Genomic DNA, 20,230 nt, shown 5'->3' with positions numbered 1-20,230 from the left:
CCGTGATTTATCCTATATATATTTACAGAACGAGGACGAGTGAATCCACGGGGTGTTTCCCGTCCGCCCATCCTCTCTACGCATTTGACCATTTTCTATTGCTGGCAATTTCCCCCCCCTTGTACCCCCGCTAACTTTCACTCCTTCTCAGCTAACCCAAAGGGACTCCTCACCCCGCCTTTTTTTTTTCCTGCGTCGCTACTTACTCCTCTCACTTTCAAAAGACACGCGGCCTCTTTTTACCCTAAGCCCCCCCCCTTTTTTCACTCTTCTCAACACCCCCTCCTTCTGTTTTGCTATGGTCTTCCGCACGTGTCGTCATTTTACAGTTATGACCAGAACCCTCCCTCCAACGTGGGTTCTCCACATCCCGTAGTTGTATCTTTCCCCATTGTCTATACTCTATACACCCGTTCCCACCCCCCCCCACCCCCCCCACCCCCATCCTCAAAGATCTCAAATCCTCTCCTTCTCCAATACTCTCCTCTCTCAAGGGTATAAAAGGGATCTTCACATGTGTTCAAGCGTCTTGTACCAGATGATGGCTCAGTGAGCCGAAACGCGTTGTACGCATTAAAAATTCTTGTGGAAAAGTGCTACGACCTTTCATTTACTTAAATATGTCTAACTTCCACCAATTGAAGCCTGAATCTGTTGAACTCATTTCTTCATCATGATAACTCGTGCAATAGCAACAATTGCCCACTCACGAACTAGGTGCGCAGCAGTGGGCACTCCCAAGCTCCCAAGCGCTCCAAAGGCAACAGAAGGTGAGGAGCTCGGGGTGGGGAAAATTGGGGCTTCTTATTGGCTGTAGTTTTTCATAGTCAGACATTCCCGAAAAATGGCCGCATTTTATTATTCAGCACGTCACAAGAATTCAGAAATGCATTTGGATAAATTACGGTAGAAGAAAGAGATGTGGAATGAATGGAAGAATGTTAATGGCTAATAATAATAAATTAAATCATGAATTCAGACGTTTGCGACCCTTAAGAAGACACTAGAGAACGAATTGCGGGTTGCGTCACGGCAAGCAATTGAGCGTACTAACCAGGAAAGCGCAATTTTTTCAAACGTACTAACCAAATTCTTTTACCTGTATTTTGTTCGGATGGCGCCGGGACCGAGGGAAATCGCCGTACTAAAGAGGAAAACGTACTAAGGAGGAACGTACTAACCAAGTTCCACTGTATTTTCATTAGAAGCAGTTTTCAGGATATCCGTTTAACCACCAGCAGACAAACAAAGATTGGAGATTGAAGAAATGAGATACCTGAGGATAGTCATCCAAATTAACCCCATTAACAGGGTGCAAAATTTTGCTAATACATACATCACAAAGGCTTTACACCCTGTGGGCCTGGGTTCAAGTCCTGGCAGTAGCAGACACTTATCAGAGATGGCCCAATCCCTACTTGAGTGTAATGTGGAGGGCACTTCCAGTGCATCACTCCGTCCATCAGATGGGACGTTAAGTCCTGGTCCCTTTTGAGCTTGTCATTACAACCAGGCTAATGCCAACATAGGATTCCTATCCCCCCAGCCCTTACTTCATGGCGCTAATGACCCCAGCTGCTGGTTACCTCCTTCCAAATAGCATACCATAGATAATACGGAGCACACCTAACCCTGAATATTCAGAAATTCAGATTTTTCCGGTGTTTAGATCACTTTTTAAAGTGAACTATTTAAATAACCGCGCATCTACCGCCATGCCGCCAGTGATGAATAAAAAAATGACTAATAGTCCTGAAAAATTTTCCTTCTTTATAATTTTCACGCTTTAAAAAAGCATTTCCCCATGAAATTTTAGCATTAGTAGATTGACTCTTCCGGGAATAGCTTCTCTGTCGGCATTCTTCCGCGAATTCAGCGCCGGGACCTTCGACTCACAAGCCGTGTGACTCAGCTTCACGTAATATTTTGCTTCCCCATATCTGATAACAACACCGGACACTTTTTGTATTTCGATTTAATGGTACTAAGCCATTCCTGAGTTTAAAGGGACTGCCTTATCACTCACGTCTTGAATTTGACTTCAATGATTACATGACGATTGACGACGCGAGTTATTCTCCGAGGGCATTAACTCCTGTTCCGTTAAAACGCTTGCCACCTAGCGGAGTTAAGCTAATAGCTATTCAAGTTCCAACCATGTTTAACTTAAACCGTCTGGCAATGAGATACAAGTTGAGTCGGTTCTGATAAGCGTGCAGCGCAAGCAATTTTCCCTCGCCTCCATTTGTCCCGCAGATGTGGGGTTAGCCTGGGAATGAGACAATGCAGGCTGCTTTTACCATCGTGTTGAATCACCATCGACTTACGTCCATACTAGAAGTACGACTATCTTTTCTGGATCACCTTGGAAGCCAAAATTTTGGCACGAGAGTATTTTTAACGACTCGAGTGATCATTTTGCGGTTATATTTTGCTGGGGCGACGGAAAACATAGCGTTGGCAAAATTCTAGAAAGCCTTGCGTTGGGGATTGATATTCCGTAGCTCATAATTGTGGATATAGACAGCGTCGATCAATAAGTCGAATAATAAACGAAAGGTGATAATGTTAATATCTCCAGCGATCATGTCTTAATCAAAAGTAGTTACGCATACACGGCGATTGCCGTGTGTTTTAGGTTTCGATATCCTTCTACTGCAAATTTGAACTAAGAGCGACATTCGCGTTCGTAATGGAGCCTGAAATATTACTGAGAGGGCTCACGGGGAAGCAATAATTAGATTCGCGATGTATTTAGTTTCACGCTCAACAGCGCGATGTCATTTCAACGGTTCCTGTATTCATTTTTGCAACTCATTGAGACGAAATAATAACCTAACTGCATACTGCTCTAGTCGGATTTTCAAAACAAGCCGAAAGACAACTGCGTAAAATCAAGATTAGCGACCTCTTAGGGGCTGGGGTTATGCTGCACAAAATCGAAAAACTGCGTAAAATCAAGAAAAGATGTAAAATCGAAGTTTCACCATTGCAATTCCCTATGCTTTCCAGCCGGACTTGAGTGCCGCTGCGTAAAAACGAGACTTTGCGTAAAATCGAAGTGCGTAAAATCGAAGTTTTACTGTATTTCCATTCTGTTTCGGGATATTCAGTGACCCTAGTGACCATAGGTAATACGACACATTTAATAAGTTCCTGAGTTTCTCTGTTTAGGTTAGGTTGTCCTCCTATCCTCGCCACTTTTGACCTTGCGTTAGAAGTGCTTTTTTCCTTCAGCTTGCTGAGAAAGGCTACTTTGTGTGCCAAAATGCGTATTACGTATATGGTATGTGTATTTGCCATATGCGTAAACTCTGTTAATTATTTTAACTGAACAGGAATGGAAATGAAAAATCATTGACCACACAGTTCTGAAACATATCTTTCCCATTACATTGCATTCCCACATCTAAGGCAAGCCTCTTATTTGCCATTCTTCTCATCTTCCGCACATTCTTTGGTGTTTTTTTTCATCAGATCTTCACGACTCGTGATTCGCCTCTTTGTTTTCTCACACTCCAAAATTTTATTTATTTTTCTTGTAAATGCTGCTGTAGGCCTCTTACTTTTAATTCTTATGGTTTAATATTTTCTTGCATTTACATTGTTGCATCATAGATAACTTTTCTTACTTCCAAGATTAGCTGAGTGAAATTTTGCTTGTGATTTAATTTTTTTAAGTTAGGTGTAATGATGATTTTCTGGTCATGTATAACTTATGTACTTTTTTCAGGAATCTGAGATTGCTGATAGAGCCATCAAATCGGATTTGTTGTCTGTGGAGAGGCTGCTCGTGCACACAATATACATTCGCACTCGTAGCAGATTGACCGATCTCAAGCAAGAAATGCAGTCCATATTGAAGGATACAGAATGTGAGTGTTTTTGAGGGCTCATAGTGCATTGTGGGATATACACCCATGTCTCGTATAGCGCAATTTCGATTGGCGTAATTTCGATATAGCGCAAATTCGTTCCCCGGGGAAACATTGCAATACAGTGTAGCCTAATCAGAAATCTTAAACTCTCTCGTGATAAAACGTGAACTTGCGCTAAGTACACACGAAATTTCTATCATTTTACGCATATTAATATTATTGCTTGCCTCAAATCTTCTTTTTTGTTTATATATTAATCGAAATCCATTGCTGTGCACTGGCCAAAAGTATTACTCGTCATTGGATCCAGATAGCCGGCCTACCGAAGTAATTTATCTCGTCTCCTTAACAGAATGAGTTTATTTAGATCATTAATTAAGCGTGAGGCTAGTGGAAATGAGTTTTTTTTAAGCAATACTGGTTGAGGTTGAGACGTAATTTTTGCCGTCATAGGTTATCGGGCGATTGACTTCCAGGTGGAGGGTCTACGCTAAAGCCTTCAAGGTCATCAGTATTCACGGGGGAGAAATGGAGTGGTGGCCGAGTTGCGCATGAATAGCATCAACATACAAGAGGGTCCGCTATAGAGTCTCAAACACAATAGCTTCGTTCCCTCCCTGCAGTCATAGGCCCTCTGCGTCTCAAGAATTCAGTTCAGCAGAAGAAGGTAATTTCAATAGAGCTATGCGCAGTAAAAACCAAGAGAAAATGGCAAAAAATAGGAATGCGGGTAGAAAAATCAAGAATTTATCAAGAAAAACCATAAACCTTGAAGAGAAATTGATATGGGTCAATTGCTTTGAAAATGGAGAACGTCAAAGCGATATTGCGCGGAAGTTTAAACGCACGATGCCTTATTCTGAATAAAGACGAAGTTAAAACATCAGTGACCTCAGCCGCACCAACTTCAACCAAGCGGTCTACACATACGGAAAGTTCATAGTGAATCAGTACAAAAATACGAGAGTGGTAATCGCTCCGAAACATTTAGTGAAAGCTCCGGTTGGTTCCAGAATATAAACGGCAAGCAGATATTTTCAGTGCGGCGATATCAGGTGAATCTGCAAGTGTTGATAGCGCAGTCACCACAACATTTTCTGATGAACTCCAAGCTGTGATTGAAAGTGGCTCCTTTCCCCCTCAACTAGTTTTTAGTGTTGACGAGACGATATTCTTCTGGAAAAGAATGCATTCTCGTTCCTTCATTTTCAGGGAAGGAAAACCTGGGTCAGGTTTCAAGGCATTTAAAGACTGTTTCACGTAGCCGTTAATGACTCTGAGGACTTCAAATTAAAATGATTTATCATTCATAAACTCCGCTAGCTATGAAATGGCATTCAAAATAGCATTTTCCTGTCATTTCGATGAGCGACAAAAGGGCCTGGGTGACACAATAGTTGTTTTTAGACTGGTTTGAAAAATCGTCAACTGCCGGCAATGCATTACGAACCCCTGAGATAGCAGATGTTAGCCCACCCGCACGACAGGAGGGAATTTCTAAAGCACGTAAGAATTTTTTTTAACATGAATAAAAGTCTTCAAATGCGTGCATACTATTTTTAAACATGTTATAAACTATAAACATTTATATAAATAATGTTTTCTAAGGCTATTTATGGGAATATATATTTTTTAGAGGAAATTCAATGCCCAAGACCTTATCTACCAGGAACGCATCCCTATCTTCCCAATGTTAAAACGCTCTCGTATAACGCAAATTCGTATAGCGCAAAGACCCCAAGGAACGCATCCCTTGCGCTATACGAGACATGGGTGTATATGATGGCAGAACTGAGTGATCGTGGAAAATTGAAAATTAAACATGATAAGGAAAGAAACCTTTTTTACTCTATCACTGTAATTTTTTTACTTAATTGTAGGGATGGACAGATCCAGGATTTTTTTCTGATCCGGATCAGATCCTTGATTTTTGGAGCCTTATCTTTTGGATCGCATATTTTCGGTTCCGAATGCATTTTCAAATTCCTGCTATTAAACAAAGTAATTATTCAAGTTTATACAATCAAAGGAATGCTTTTAGATTTTCATTAACATTTTAATATTTTTATAAATAAAGAATAATTTTTATAGGCTTTTAAGTTGTTTTTTAAAAACGTCTTTATGTGCTCAGGACCTAAACTGTTATGCTGGGGTTTGGAAATGAAAATAGGAAAAATCTTTGGATAAACCAATGACCAGTGGCGTAGCGAGAGGGGGAAGTCCTGGGGGTCCCAACCCCCCGAAATATAAAAACACAATTACTTTCCTTCCTTAAAGGAAACGAAATATTGAAAAATCATGAATTTACAATAAATTTCTTTGAAAAATGAAGTTTTTTTTATTATGAAGGGTGTTAAAATTAGTTTGAAACCCTCTACTTTGTACCCTGTTGTTCAAAAATTTTCCCCCCGGTTTTGGACCCCCCCCAACGAAATTCCTGTAACCCCACTGCCATCGACTGAATTCAAATTTTCCTCACGCACCTTTTCCCCAGATTTTGTCACTTTCTCATCGCAAACTGACTTGTGTTTCACCCGAAAATGCTTCATTATGGTGAGGTGGATTTAGCACTTCCTCGCGATAATTTCACGCCACAGTGCATGCACATGGCATACATTGGTTCTCCTTATCTCAATAGAAATATTTCAATTCAATTTTTACAATAGAAATAGTTGTAATTATGAATAATCCCATTGGTTCTGGAAAAAAAGTACTGTAGAACCTCATTTATGAAACTTTCAGCGGGGAACCGAAAAAGTTTCATAAAGTAGTTTCGAAAAAGTTTTGTAAGTTCATAAAAGTTTCGACTCATAAGCCGCGTGATTTGTTCTCATGGAATAATTTACTTTAACTTTTCTGATTACAACAGCGACACTTTTTGTACTTAGATATACTGGTGCTAAGCCATTCCTGGGTCGAAAGGAACTGCCTATCTTTCACGTTTTGAATTTGACTTTAATGATTACCTGAAGACTGACGACGCGAGGTATTCTGCGAGGGCATTCACACTAACTCTCGTTCAGTTAAAAAATAAACGCTTGCCACGAGGCAGACTGAAGCTAATATCTATTCAAGGTTCAACCATGTTTCATTTAAGCCCACTGAGATACATGCTGGGTCAGTTTTGATCTGCGTGTCACGTAAGTAACTTTTCCCTGGCTCAATTCGTCTCACAGATGTGGGATTAGCCTGCGGAATGAGAATATGCAAGCTATTTTACTATCTTGTTGAATCCTTATCAACTTACGTCCATACTGCAAATAGGATTATCTTTTTTGGATCACCTTGGAAGCCAAAATTTTGGTACAAGTGGATTTTTAATGGCTCATTTGGTCATTATTTTCCTGGGGTGACGGAAAACAACCATGGAAAAATTCTAGAAAATGTACCGTTAGAGATAGATATTTTGCTGTTCATAATTCTGGATCAACGATCATCTACTGTTATTACAATTAATATCTTGATCTTCTCATAGAGTGGTTCTCTGGCAAGTTGGGTAAGTGAGGTGTTTTATCTCATTGGACTGGAAAAATACGTTTCGTATCTGAGGTCGTTGTATAAGTGAAAAGTTTCATAAGCGTGGTTGGAAATACATGGGTTCATATTATTATAATTATTAAAATATTTAGTTACAAGTCGACCATGAAGTCGAGTGGTAACATAAATTTAGGAAGTACATTAAGACACAATGGGGTTATTCATGGGACCAAAAAAAATCAGTGTATAAGTGAGGTCATTGTATAACTGAGGGTCGTATATCGGAGGTTCTACTGTAACTCTTATGCCGTGGAAGAATGTCCCCATGTCTCAGTGCCATAGTTCAAGTGGAAATTGAAGAAAGCTAAGTGGCTCTCAAATAGTCGGAGGTAATGAGTGTTCTCAATTTCCCTAGCATGTAGTTAGTTGGCTTTTGACAACTTGTGATTAGTTGAGGCTGTATGACTGTCCCACAGTAGCCTACAGTCAAGCTCAAATGCAAGTCCTTTAGTAGTACATATTTTCATGTCTGGGCTGGAGGGGATAATCATCTGGTGTGGGTGGGCATGTATGTAGTTGTTTAATTTCTGTTTTTACTGCAGGCCAGCTGCAAGGGTCCCCCGCCATATTGAGCGTGCCGGTCCTCTCCCCTTGCCTGCGTGCCGAGCAACTCCTCGTGACGGTGGAAACTCACACGGGGCAGCTCCAGTGCCACGTGCCGCAGTACCACTCCCCCCCTGCTAGTCCCCCTCCCCTCGTGCCGGAGATCCAGCAGGCCCTGAACGCGTGGGCTGCTTCCTCAATGGGGGCTTCTGGGAGCAGTGCAGCCGAAAAGGAGAAACTCAAAGCTCTCCTCACTGAATTGAGGTAAGACTCTTTCATGCATGAATAGCGACATTACATTGCGTCACAAAGTGAAGTCATGGTCCCGATTAAAGCAGTGTGTTTGCATATACATAGTGAAAGACAATAACATGAATTTTTGTCGTGAAGAAATTACGAACCTTAGTCATGGTCCCAGCAGCATCGAAAAATACATTGTTACGAAGTTTGATGCTTGCAAAACATGACGTAAGATGTCCACAGTATAGTCAAAGCTCTCTACTGCAAACTTCTTGGGACCACAAAATTTATTGTTGCACACAGGTTTTTGCTTATACATTAGACGTATGCAGTGAAGTTTTAATTCTGCTACAACAAAGCGATAAAGGTATTTTTAGAGATGTACGAATAGTATCCGCGGATACTCAAATGCCTCAAATATTATAATGCCTGTGGAACCCCGATTTATCGTTCCCGCATTCATCGTTTTCCCGCATTCATCGTCCGCCGCTCCTGGTCCTAAATTAAGTTCCATAAAGACAATGTAATTTTTTCCCGCATCTATCGTTCCCCGAAGTATCGTTTTCCCGCATTGATCGTTTGAAGATAGAGGTCCCGTCGAATAATTTTCCCGCATTCGTCATTTGATAAAAATGAGACGAAGTGTTTACAACGTGTTATTTATGGCTATTAACAACAGACACATAGTTTGAATCTTCCCCAGGAGATTGAAATGCGATAGGGAGAAGCAGAGTGCCGTGGGATAGTTAGCGCATTTCCCAAGATCCGGTATCCCCCTCCATTCAGCACTCGCCTCCCCCCAGTTGAAGCTTTCTTCTTCTCCAAAGTAAAAAAAAGGTCCCAGCTCGAGCAGGGATCGTATTACGACGACCTTAGCTTCGAAAGAAAATATCAAGTTACTCGAGAACAAAAGAAACCTCTTTCACGCCTCCCCCTCTCTCGACCGCTGACTTTTTTTTAGCCGACTCGCTTCAAAGGTGAAGGTCAACTGCTGCATGAATCACCAATTAGCCCAAAAGGTATCTAAAAATAAATTTCGGCAATTGGTATTATACTTTTATTAGATTGAGATATTAGTGATGTGCTCGTAGTTCAAAAAAGAATGATACCAAACACGACGTATTTCTAACGTTATTTAATCATTTTAAGCAAGGAAATAGTTGGAATAATACAATGGTGATTTCTGGCGAATATCGATATCCTCGCAGTTAATAGTGAGCTTCACGGCAGTTGATGCGGATTTTTTTCGAAAACAGGGCGTCTGGTTACAATTTACGAGTTATGCTACAAGTCTCACTTGTCTGAGGTGCTAACGAAGCGATATCTGGTCAGGATATTTTGTTTCTCCCTACTAGCAATCTGAATTCATCTGCTCATCTAGAGCTACGCTACTTATTGTTAGAAATGAGTGGGTAAGTTGCCTTCTCTATAGGATAAAAAATTTCATTGCGCAGTCATATGGTCATGCTTCACCCTCTGCAGTAAGCTCTGCTCACGCCGTACGCGATAGCATTAGTGCCGAACTTCACCTCGTACGAGTGGTTCCTTACTTTCCGGGGTGGGTTGACTTAAAACTAGCGAGTGTTTTCCGTGTGGGTTCAATGGAGTCTGGTTTCATTTTCATTAGTTTTATTCTTATTCGTCTTCGGACCATGGCCCTTCCGAAGACACAAGTGAAAACTTTAAAAGATGGACTGAAAATAATTGATGATGAAGAAAAGAATCCGGGCTAGAAATACGTGAATATTGCAGAACGCCTCGGTATGTCCGGTAGCACATGACGGCAGGGGTGGGGGTAGAGCAAGATCCCTGGTGAAAACAAGAAGTGGGATGAAGCCGAGGATCAGGTGGGCGTGCCGCTGACGATTAACGCCACATTGCCTCAATCATATTAAAAATTTAATTGCTAGAAAGGAACATTTCAAATAATAAACTATTTTTGGCCTTCTTGATCCATCTCATAACCAATCACTGTGATGGCGAAATCAGTTGTTTGAGGCATAATATGCACATTTCTCTCGTAAATACGCGTACATGAAATGGCATTTGATGGATAAGAATTTTTACATCAGACAGAAATGCATAATAGCAGTGAAAATTCCGAGTGGAGTGCAAACATTTTTTAGCAAGGCGGCTTGTTCCTTTAGGATATTAGAAAGAGAGATAAGTCGAATCAACAAAATGACCTAAGTGTTTCGATAAAGTAATAATATTCCTGTAATCAGCTGAAATCTCGTTTGAATCCATTAATGAATATCATAATTCGCAAAAATCCAGCGGATCCTGGGACAACAATAGGCAACCCGGACAAACAATCCTGCATTCATCGTTTTTTTCATCCATCCCCCTGAAAAACGACAGATCGAGGTTCCACTGTATTTGATATTCGAAATCTCAAACAATTATGCTAAAAGTACTATATCAAATACTTTGAATTTCGTGCCATACACTGTTGCGCGCACATCATTGGTGGTTGACTCGGAAACAATGTAGAGGACTCTTGTCGTTTAGTGCATGCAGCGCCATTTTAGGCAATTTGAAGAACTAAATCAAATTCGCATTAAAATGTTTTGCAGAAATCGATGATTATAAAAAGTGGCAACAGAGACATTTGTTTTAGCGGGGAAGCAAACCTGTGAAGTAGATTTAAGAAACTTACTTATCTTGTGAAAATCGGTCTGAAGATAATATTTACACATTCCAATTATGGTTCTTCGAGTAATTTTAGAGTCTGTAGTTTCTTTCGGCTCGATTGATGGCTCTTCACTTTCTTTAGGAAGGGAGCTAATCACTCTTGAGGAAAGAGCAAATGTAATCGAGCGTCTAGGGCAGAGAAGACATCTTAGGAATGCTCAGAAACCTAATTTTTGCCGGATTTTCAATTCAAAACAGCCTAATTTTGAATTAGCCCCGATTTGGCCCTAACACTGACATATTCTGTGACGCCTTTTTTGGCATGCTAAAGCCATAGTTCACAAAAAATAATTACGCTTTCCCTCTTTTACTCAGAACTCATTAGTTGTCAATTTAAATTTTTAGAATGCTGTTTTGGACTTGAAGCTAACAATAAGGCAAATGATGTAAACAAGCAGTGGCTGAACATGCACTCTGAAATTTATATTGTTACAATACTAATAAAAATAATTTTGTCTCAATTAATCACAAGAATAAAATTAGTATAGGTGTAGGTGAACGAGTGAATAGCAGACAAAGTCCTCTTCAAGATAATTATACTTGAAAACTACGATACTTAATGCACTAAAAGTTGCCGATCTTCCTCCATCGACGACTGTTGAATCCTTGAATAAACACTATTAATTTCACTAATTCCCCCCTTAAATTATTTTATGGATTGTTCATCATGGGAATATATTAGGGATGAGTCAATTCCAAATGTCGATTCTCGATTCCACCGATTCTCGAGCACGGAATCGGAATCGAGAATCGATCGCCTAAAGTCGATTCCGATTCCATCGATTCCAGGAAGATAAATGTTTTGAGGACAGACTATAAGTTTGGGGCATATAGGCTGCCACACACCTAAGCGGCCGCGGTGTCAGCTTTGCTGGCGCGGAGGATACGCGCGGCACGCGGGTGCTGCGACGAACATGCCTAAGAGGCCTCGGAAACATGAAAATGTCGGGAAGAGCGACAAACCGACGAATCCTGAAATGGCGCGTGTTCATGAGAAACTCTCAGAGAAAAAAAATTGGAAACCACGGGATCGGGAAGTTTTCCTGTGAAAAAAGTATCTCATAAATACACGCTGAGAGCGGGTTTTTTATACATGTAACTTTTTTAGACTAACACGCGTCTGCGTCAATAATAAAAAATTTTAGACACATTCGCGTTTGCATAGCCCAGTTTCATCAATGCAACCCTTGAGAAAGTTGATACTTGCTTGGCATAAGCCGCCGCGGCCTCCGGCCGGACCCGACAGGTTGCGTTCGGCCGCCACCGCGCTCCCTCCAGGCTGCTCTGGTATGTATGGACGCAATGGACGCTACATTATTGTTTAGCCACCGCGGCCAAACGAGAATGAAGCCACGGCGGCTATTGTTATTTTTAGGGATGGTCGGATCGGATACCTCGGATTCAAATATCCGAGGATATTGCCCTTCATAGGATACATCGGATCCAAAGTCGCGGAAGACATCGGATCTGGATCCGAAATTTTAAATAATAGCTTCAGTGAATGCAACGTCCCATCCGGGTGGAAAGAGTTCCGAATCTTTCTTCGAATGCGCCGTCGCATGCGATTCTTGTCCTACTCATGAACCGTTTTGTTAGTAAGCTCTCGCCGAGGTTATGAGTAGAATTTCAGCCGTGGCCAGGATTTTCAGCTAGAAAATAAAAAAGGCAAAATACGACTGGCACATAGTGTGACTCTTCCCAAGAGATTGAACAGTAATCGGGGGGAATCTCAGCGCCGTAGGAGAATAACCACGTCAAAAGTAACTACGTCGCAGATTTCAGAAAACTACCCTCGGCCGTCCATCAGTCCGTGTTGCTTTTTTTTCGTTTCCGAAATCACACGGACCGTGAATCATTGTCTTCTAAGGAAAATATCAAATCACACGAAAACAGTTGAAGCGTGTTTCATCCCTACCTCGTCTCACCAACTGACCTTTTTTGGCCTACCTGCTTCAATTCTACGTTTCTAGACGACAAATTCTAGGAGAGTGACTTTCTGGGCCCGAAGATATCTTGATAGCTTCGAAAATTAGATGGCATGCACGAGATTAATAAAAGAATTAGACCAAACGAGACGCATTCCTGACGATATTTCTGTTTATATTTCAGCTCTAATGGATTGCCACTCAGTTTTCTATCCACAATTCTACAATTAGACTTTACTGTTATGCAACATTGTCCAAACTGCACAATTTTCAAAGAAACAAGCGCAGCATTAACCCCTCAAACAATTAGAGACGGACTGGAAACGCCAACTACATATATCACATAGCGTGCCCTTTGAAGGCAACGACGTAACTGAAGCAAGATCAGACTTCTTCGTCCTTGACTTCCTCATTTCTAGCCTTGTTGTTCGAAATACGGTGGGAGCGCGATACTTCCTCTCCACATCTCCTTTACGCGCTCCTTCCCAGTGGCGTAGCCAGGGGGAGGGTCCGGACCCCCCCCCCAAATATAAAAACACAATTATTGTCCTTCACAAAAGAAAACAAAATATTGAAAAATCAGGGTTTTACAAAATTTTTCTTTAACAAATTAAGTTTTTTCGATTATAAAAAGTGTTAAAATTAGTTTAAAACCCATTATTTAGTGCCTGGTTTTTTCATTAAATTTCCCCCGGTTTTGGATCCCCCCCCCCGAACGAAATTCCTGGCTAAGCCAATGCTCCTTCCCCTCCACCTCTCCTTTACGTGCTTCTGCCACCCACCCCTTCCTCATGCTGAGCGGTTGAGCACCTCATCGCACGTGACGTTAATGCCGTTTTAAATACTGATAAGTGTGTTGCTAATTGCGCAGTTGCAATTCAATTTAATGATACACCGATAAAAATGTCTTTCATTGTGAATAAACATTTCCATTGAGATTAGGAGAACCAATGAATGCCGTGTGCGTACACTGTGGCGTTAATTATCGCGAGGATGTGCTAAATCCACCTCACCATACTGAAGCATTTTCGAGTGAAACACAAGTCTGTATGCGATGAGAAAGTAAAATTCGGGGGAAACGTGCGTGAGGAAAATTTGAATTCAGTCGATGGTCGAGGGGGTAGGCAGGATTTTTTCAAGGGAGGGTCCAAAACCAGGGGGGGAAATTTTCAAACCACAGGGTACAAAGGAGAGGGTTTCAAACTAATTTTAACACCCTTCATAATCGAAAAAAATTCATTTTTCAAAGAAATCTATTACAAATTCATGATTTTTGAATATTTTGTTTCCTTTTATGAAGGTGAGTAATTGTGTTTTTTTATTTTGGGGGGTCCTCCCGCTACGCCACTGGTCAGTTGTTCATCCTAAGATTTTTCCTATTTTCATTTCCAAACCCAAGCGTAACAGTTTAGGCCCTGAGTATGTAAATATGTTTAAAAAAAACAACTTGAAAGCCTATAAAATAATTTTTTATGTATACAAATATTAAAATGTGTTTGAAAATCTAAAAAGCATTCCATTGATTGTATGTACCCAGAATAAACTTGAATAATGACTTTTTTTAATGGCAGGAATTTGAAAATAAATTTGGAATCGAAAATATCCGGTTCGAAAGATCTGGCTCCAAAAATCCTGGATCCGTCCATCCCTAGTTATTTTATTCCATTCAATTCTTAAATTTTAATGACAGCAATGCTACAGATAAATCAAAATCGCACCTGTTAGAAGGAATAAGAATCGATGGAATCGGAATCGAGAATCGGGAATCGATTTGAAGGAATCGTAATTGGAATCGGAATCGACAAAAAATGGAATCGACTCATCCCTAGAATATATTACGACACATCATAAAAACAGTAAATAAATCCACTGCTAAAATAATAGTCATCAGTTTTCTCCATTATCTACAGTAAACTCTCGATTATACGAAGCAGGATTTTACGAAGTTCTCTATTTTACGGAGTGATATTGTGGTCCCGGCGAAAAGCCTATGGTAAATACATGGCGCTCTTCGATTATACGAAGTTACGAATATACGAAATGTTTTGAATTTACGAACTTCGGATCGGTCCCCAGGAGCGAAAGGCATTCGTTTATACGAAATATGGCGAAATATTTGTCAACAAAACTAGTTACACCGGCGTAAGTAGCTAAAAACATCAGCGCTTCCAACTGTGGTTCATCAAAAGTGTGAAATCGTAAATGATAGTGCAACTTTGGAGAAAAAGGGTTTGCCTAAAACCTCACGTTGGGAAATTAGGGGAAGTAGGAGTTAATTAAAATATTGGGACTGATATAATGCCCCTATTTACGTGACTATTCGTAAACATCGCATCGACAATACTTCATAGTTTAACATGTCAGGAAGGCCGTGCGGGGTATTTCGTACACCCCTAATTAACCCTTTGCACTGCTGTGAACGTACGTGGTACGTTTGCAAGGCAGGCTGCTGTGAACGTACTTTGAAGACTACTGGACTACTTTTCGCCGAAGCACTTCGAAGGGTCCCTAAACCGGGACTCTTTCCTCGACGAGCTCACCCTCGCTGGCCTCTCTCTTCGACCCTCCGAGCCTTTCTCCCCAAAAGTGACCGCTCTGACTGCATTTTGAAAATCTATCATTCAATGCCATCATCAAAAAATAATTGTTTGCATCGCACTCGTGCCAATCAGGCATTCAAGTACGTCTCTGAACCGTGTTTCTGCGATGAGAAATAACGATTTTGTTAACTTTGCTAAAATGGCCAAGTTAATAAAATTGTCATTTTTCATCGCAGAAACACGGTTCAAAGACTTACTTTATTTCCTCCACTACAATCGCAAATTGCTGGAAATTGGCCGGATTCCCTTTGATAGCGCATCATGAGGATGTTCTCGAGGTTGGTAATTGATACAAATAGCCTACTAGTAATTCTACTGCTATGATATCATGGCTATAGTTGATTCGTTACGTTATACCTTCAGGAAGCTGCAGCGGATAAAAACGCGGAGGAGATTAGAGGCTTAAAAGATGATTTTGAAAAATTCTTGGAAATAGCAGGAAGAGCATAGCGCGCAACGTCAAACGATTATATTGCCCTTGACGATGATCTCCGGGCTTGTGACAATGGGACGCCGGTACCGGCGTCCCATTACATACGTCTGAAGAAGCAGCGGCCGGGACTAGTCAGAATAGCAGTGACGACGAAGATGAAAGTGAGGAAGTAATTTCACCAAATAAAAAAGAAGTAGACGCTGCCCTCCAAACGTTAAGATACTTTGATCTGGCTAACGAGTTAGGCCCCCAATTTCATTCCCATTTATGCAAGTGAGAAACCATGGTGGAAGTGGCGATGGAGAAGGGCAAAAAGAAAAAAAAATAACTGCTTTTTTAAGTAATATCTTTTCGTGTATATAATAGCCTTCCTGAATAAACAACTTAAATATCTTAAGTATTGGGCTCTATCAACCACCAACTTATTTTTCAGGCTACTCGTAATGGAGACGCACTTCTAACTCTAACCATGAACTTTCTTCTCGCGCGTCTCCCCGTTTTCCCATGCCGAGAGATCTCTCTTTCCAAAGTCTTTGTTTACTTCCTCCCACGGCCTTCTGCTGATCTTGCTGACACCCACCTTACGCATCCCAAACCCCTCCTTCCCCAGCATTTCCCATTCACTCCCTTCCTAAGGTTTCAGAGCTTGAGTGCGTCGTAGAAAAATACGCCCCCTAAACGTAAACTGAGGCAGAGCTGAAGGCCCTTTCCCCACCCTTCTTTCTCCTGCCCCCTTCACCACTCGTTATGCTGACCACTCCTCTTTCCTCAGGCAATCCCCATCCCACTCTTATTCACCCCACCCACTGGGTACGTTCTCCGACTGTGGAGAAGGGCATGGTTCATCCTTACCTGCAGCGGGGGTAAGTTATTAACCGGAGAGAGGCTGAAGAAGTATCTTCCACTATCGGGGAAATGGTGCCGCGCTTATAATTGTCTCTCTTCTTTTCTGCTGACGTTTCAATTGAAATTATTTTCTTTGCTCTTTCCACACTATATTTATTTACGATTATGGCGCTACTATTTTTTAGTGCTAAAGCTAAGAAAATCTTTTCTCTATGTCAACAATCCTTTGCATAACTTTCAATACGGCGGAGAAAGGAACACGAAAACTAAATGAGGTGAACGTACAGGTTTTTGCATGTAATTTTTGGGAATTCACGCAAGTGAACCAATACTTCACACACGTTGAGAAATGACGAAACATCTCTTGTAGGAAAACAATCAATGCGGATAATAACGTTTCTCTCTTTATTTCTCCGATAATGGAAGATGTTTCTCCTGTCGTTTTCCGGTTGGAACCTTGCTCCTGTCGGCATAAAAGAAGATAGAAATACTATATGAACATAGCACTTCACACCCGGTATGAAGAAAATGGTCCTGATGAAGAATAAAGTATTTAGTAGCAACGTCTGCAAAGATGATTGAGCGCAGTATCCAGATGGAGAACTCAAACAGAATTTACTTCAAATATTCGCCAGAAGATATCCTATGTAATTTATGATCGTGACTGAATCTCAATGAAAACAACTAATTGAAAAGATAGCACATTCAGCTGAAAATACAGAGTAACTTGAAATATTAACTTACGAAGGTTATTTTGGAAATGGGTGGAGGCCCTCGTTTTTCATTTTTTTTCTCGTCGCTGAGCGATAGAGGGCGACATAAATGGCGGTTAGGCCGGCTGCCGCTAAAATTCCGTGGGTGCTGGAAACAAATATCTATCTTACGCGTACTTAATAGTTGTTATTCGCTCCTAACCACAAATTTATAACATTAAATTCTTATAATAAACTTTGCAATACATTATTTGATTACGTTTTCTAAACTGGTCGGGAATTTCTTAAGCGATCGTTGATGTTGAAGTATGATTGAGAAATGGGAATTTTATGGAAAAAATATAATTATTTAATGATCTTTCACAGCATAAATCGATAACAAAAAGCCTTTTCTATGAATAATACGGAGAATAACCACCAAAAACATTTAAATAAGACCACTAGAGACAAAAAAGGGCGGAAGAAACTAAAGCGAACATTTTTCGTGACTTATGAAAAAGGTTTGAAATTACGAAACTCGATTTTACGAAGTGCCAATTTTCCGGTCCCACTGACTTCTTAAAATTAAGAGTTTACTGTATTATTCTTTTCCAAATTGACCGGTCCATTCTTTTACAGCTTCTTATTTATTTATTGTTTATTAGTGACCGTAGTTAGGTATGCTTCTTGATGCTACCACAAAAAAATCTAGGCATTGTGTCAGGTTGAAAATTCTAGCCTCACTCGCAGGTGCAGATGGTGTATTGTTAGCTATCGTCAAGCCGTGGTCTTGTTATGCAACAACGAGCTTTCGTTGAGGTGAGTTACAGAAACTCACTTTCGATAAGAGGGTGTCCTTGCAAGAGAGGACTTTCATTAGCAACCCGTAAGCAGCAATTTATTAACAAGTCAGAGAAAGCCCCTAGTCTGATCTAGTTTGCAAGGTAGCCGGAGCCGAAAAAAATCGCTCTCTGTGGTAAGGAAGGACAGGTGAAGCACTAAACAGTTCCTAACTTCACACCGGATTCAGTGATACTTTTTTCAGATTATGTATGCCCAAAGTGCGAATTCCTCCTCACAATGCTACGTTGCATCAGCCAAATCGGAAGGTGCCAAATTCGAAATTTGAAATTTTCAAATGTTCGTGTCTCTGAAAGTTCGTAAATCCATTGTGCATAGGAAGAGGATTAACTGTGCATCCAAGTTACGAGCAATAATGATTGGGTCACCATAATTCCTCAGGAATGAAGCTTATTATATGATGTTGTGTGGATATTGAAGTATCTCCTACTGAAGAAAGAACTAAAAATTGACGCTCTTGGGCTCAGTACAAGAAGAGAACTTAAACGTTGATCAATGATGATAATGTAATGTAGTGTATATCCACCTAAATGCCATTGCTTTTTCGCGGAGCTTTGTAATAAAGTTAATTTTGTAGCTGCCAGGACTGGGACTGAGGTTTGTAATTTCGTAATAACGAAAATTTTGTAATAAAGTTTCTTTTACCGTAGATTGAATAGGCCTTTTCGTCGGTACCAACGAATTGCTTCGTAATATCGAGGACTTCATAATAACATTGCTTGTATTAACGAGAGTTTACTGTATATCCTATTAGTACTCCCATCAGTAGTAATGTCTGTTATTTTTTGTTCATTCAACTCTGGCTAATATTTGTATAAGAATATTCTCGTGTGGTCGTGTACGAAAGAGTTTCCAACTGGGAGTTGTAGAAGTAGAAGAGTAAGGATCTTATATACAGTAAAACTTCGATTTTACACACTTTGATTTTACATCAAGTCTCGTTTTTACGCAGCAACACTCAATGTCTGGCCGGAAAGCATAGGGAATTGCAATGGTGAAACTTCGATTTTACATCTTTTCTTGATTTTACGCAGTTTTTCGATTTTGCGCAGCATAACCCCAGCCCCAAAGAGGTCGCTAATCTTGATTTTACGCAGTTGTCTTTCGGCTTTTTTGAAAATCCGACTGGAGCAGTATGAAGTTAGGTTATTATTTCGTCTCAATGAGTTGCAAAAATGAATACAGGAACAGTTGAAATGACGTCGCCCTGTTGAGCTTGAAACTAAAAACATCGCGAATCTAATTATTGCTTCCCCCTGCGCCCTCTCATTAATATTTCAGGCTCCTTTACGAACGCGAATATCGCTCTTAGTTCAAATTTGCCGTAGAAGGATATTGAAACCTAAAACACACGGCAATCGCAGTATATGCGTAACTACTTTTGATTAAGACAGATCGCCGGAGATATTAACATTGTCACCTGTCGTTTATTATTCGACTCATTGATCGACGCTGTCTATAACATAGTTATTGTAATTACAGTAGATGCTCGTTAATCCGGAATTATGAACTGTGGAATATCTATCCCTAACAGAAGGTTTTCTAGAATTTTGCCAACGCTATGTTTTCCGTCGCCCCAGCGAAATATAACGGCGAAATGAGTCGTTAAAAATCCTCCCGTGCCAAAATTTTGGCTTCCAAGGTGATCCAAATAAAATAGTCGTACTTCTAGTATGGACGTAATTCGATGGTGATTCAACGCGATGGTCAAAGCAGCATGCATTGTCTCATTCCGCGGTCTAACCCCACATCTGCGGGACGAACGGAGGCGAGGGAAAGTTGCTTGCGCGGCGCGTTTATCAGAACTGACTCACCTTGTATCTCATTGTCACTGGGTTTAAATTAAACATGTTCAGAACTTGAATAGCTATTGCCCTAACTTCGCTAGGTGGCAAGCATTTATTTTTAACGGAACAGGAGTTTATGCCCTCGAAGAATAACACACGTCGTCAATCGTCATGTAATCATTGAAGTCAAATTC

At 40.6% G+C, this 20,230-nt stretch overlaps 1 protein-coding gene across 1 annotated transcript in view; it reads left to right on the top strand.

The window, feature by feature from the left end:
* The window catches only part of LOC124164261 (mediator of RNA polymerase II transcription subunit 14), a 165,380-nt gene that overhangs the window by 40,075 nt on the left and 105,075 nt on the right, over positions 1 to 20,230 (top strand). The window contains exons 8-9 of the mRNA XM_046541502.1: positions 3,734 to 3,875; positions 7,958 to 8,222. Coding sequence (XP_046397458.1) covers positions 3,734 to 3,875; positions 7,958 to 8,222 — 407 coding nt within the window. The remainder of the gene's footprint in view (positions 1 to 3,733; positions 3,876 to 7,957; positions 8,223 to 20,230) is intronic.

This window comes from Ischnura elegans, chromosome 8 (genome assembly GCF_921293095.1).
Source record: "Ischnura elegans chromosome 8, ioIscEleg1.1, whole genome shotgun sequence".
In the NCBI taxonomy this organism is placed as follows: Eukaryota; Metazoa; Arthropoda; class Insecta; order Odonata; family Coenagrionidae; genus Ischnura; species Ischnura elegans.
The sequence above is the reverse complement of the archived record's forward strand: the minus strand, read 5'-3'. Positions and strand labels throughout refer to the sequence as shown.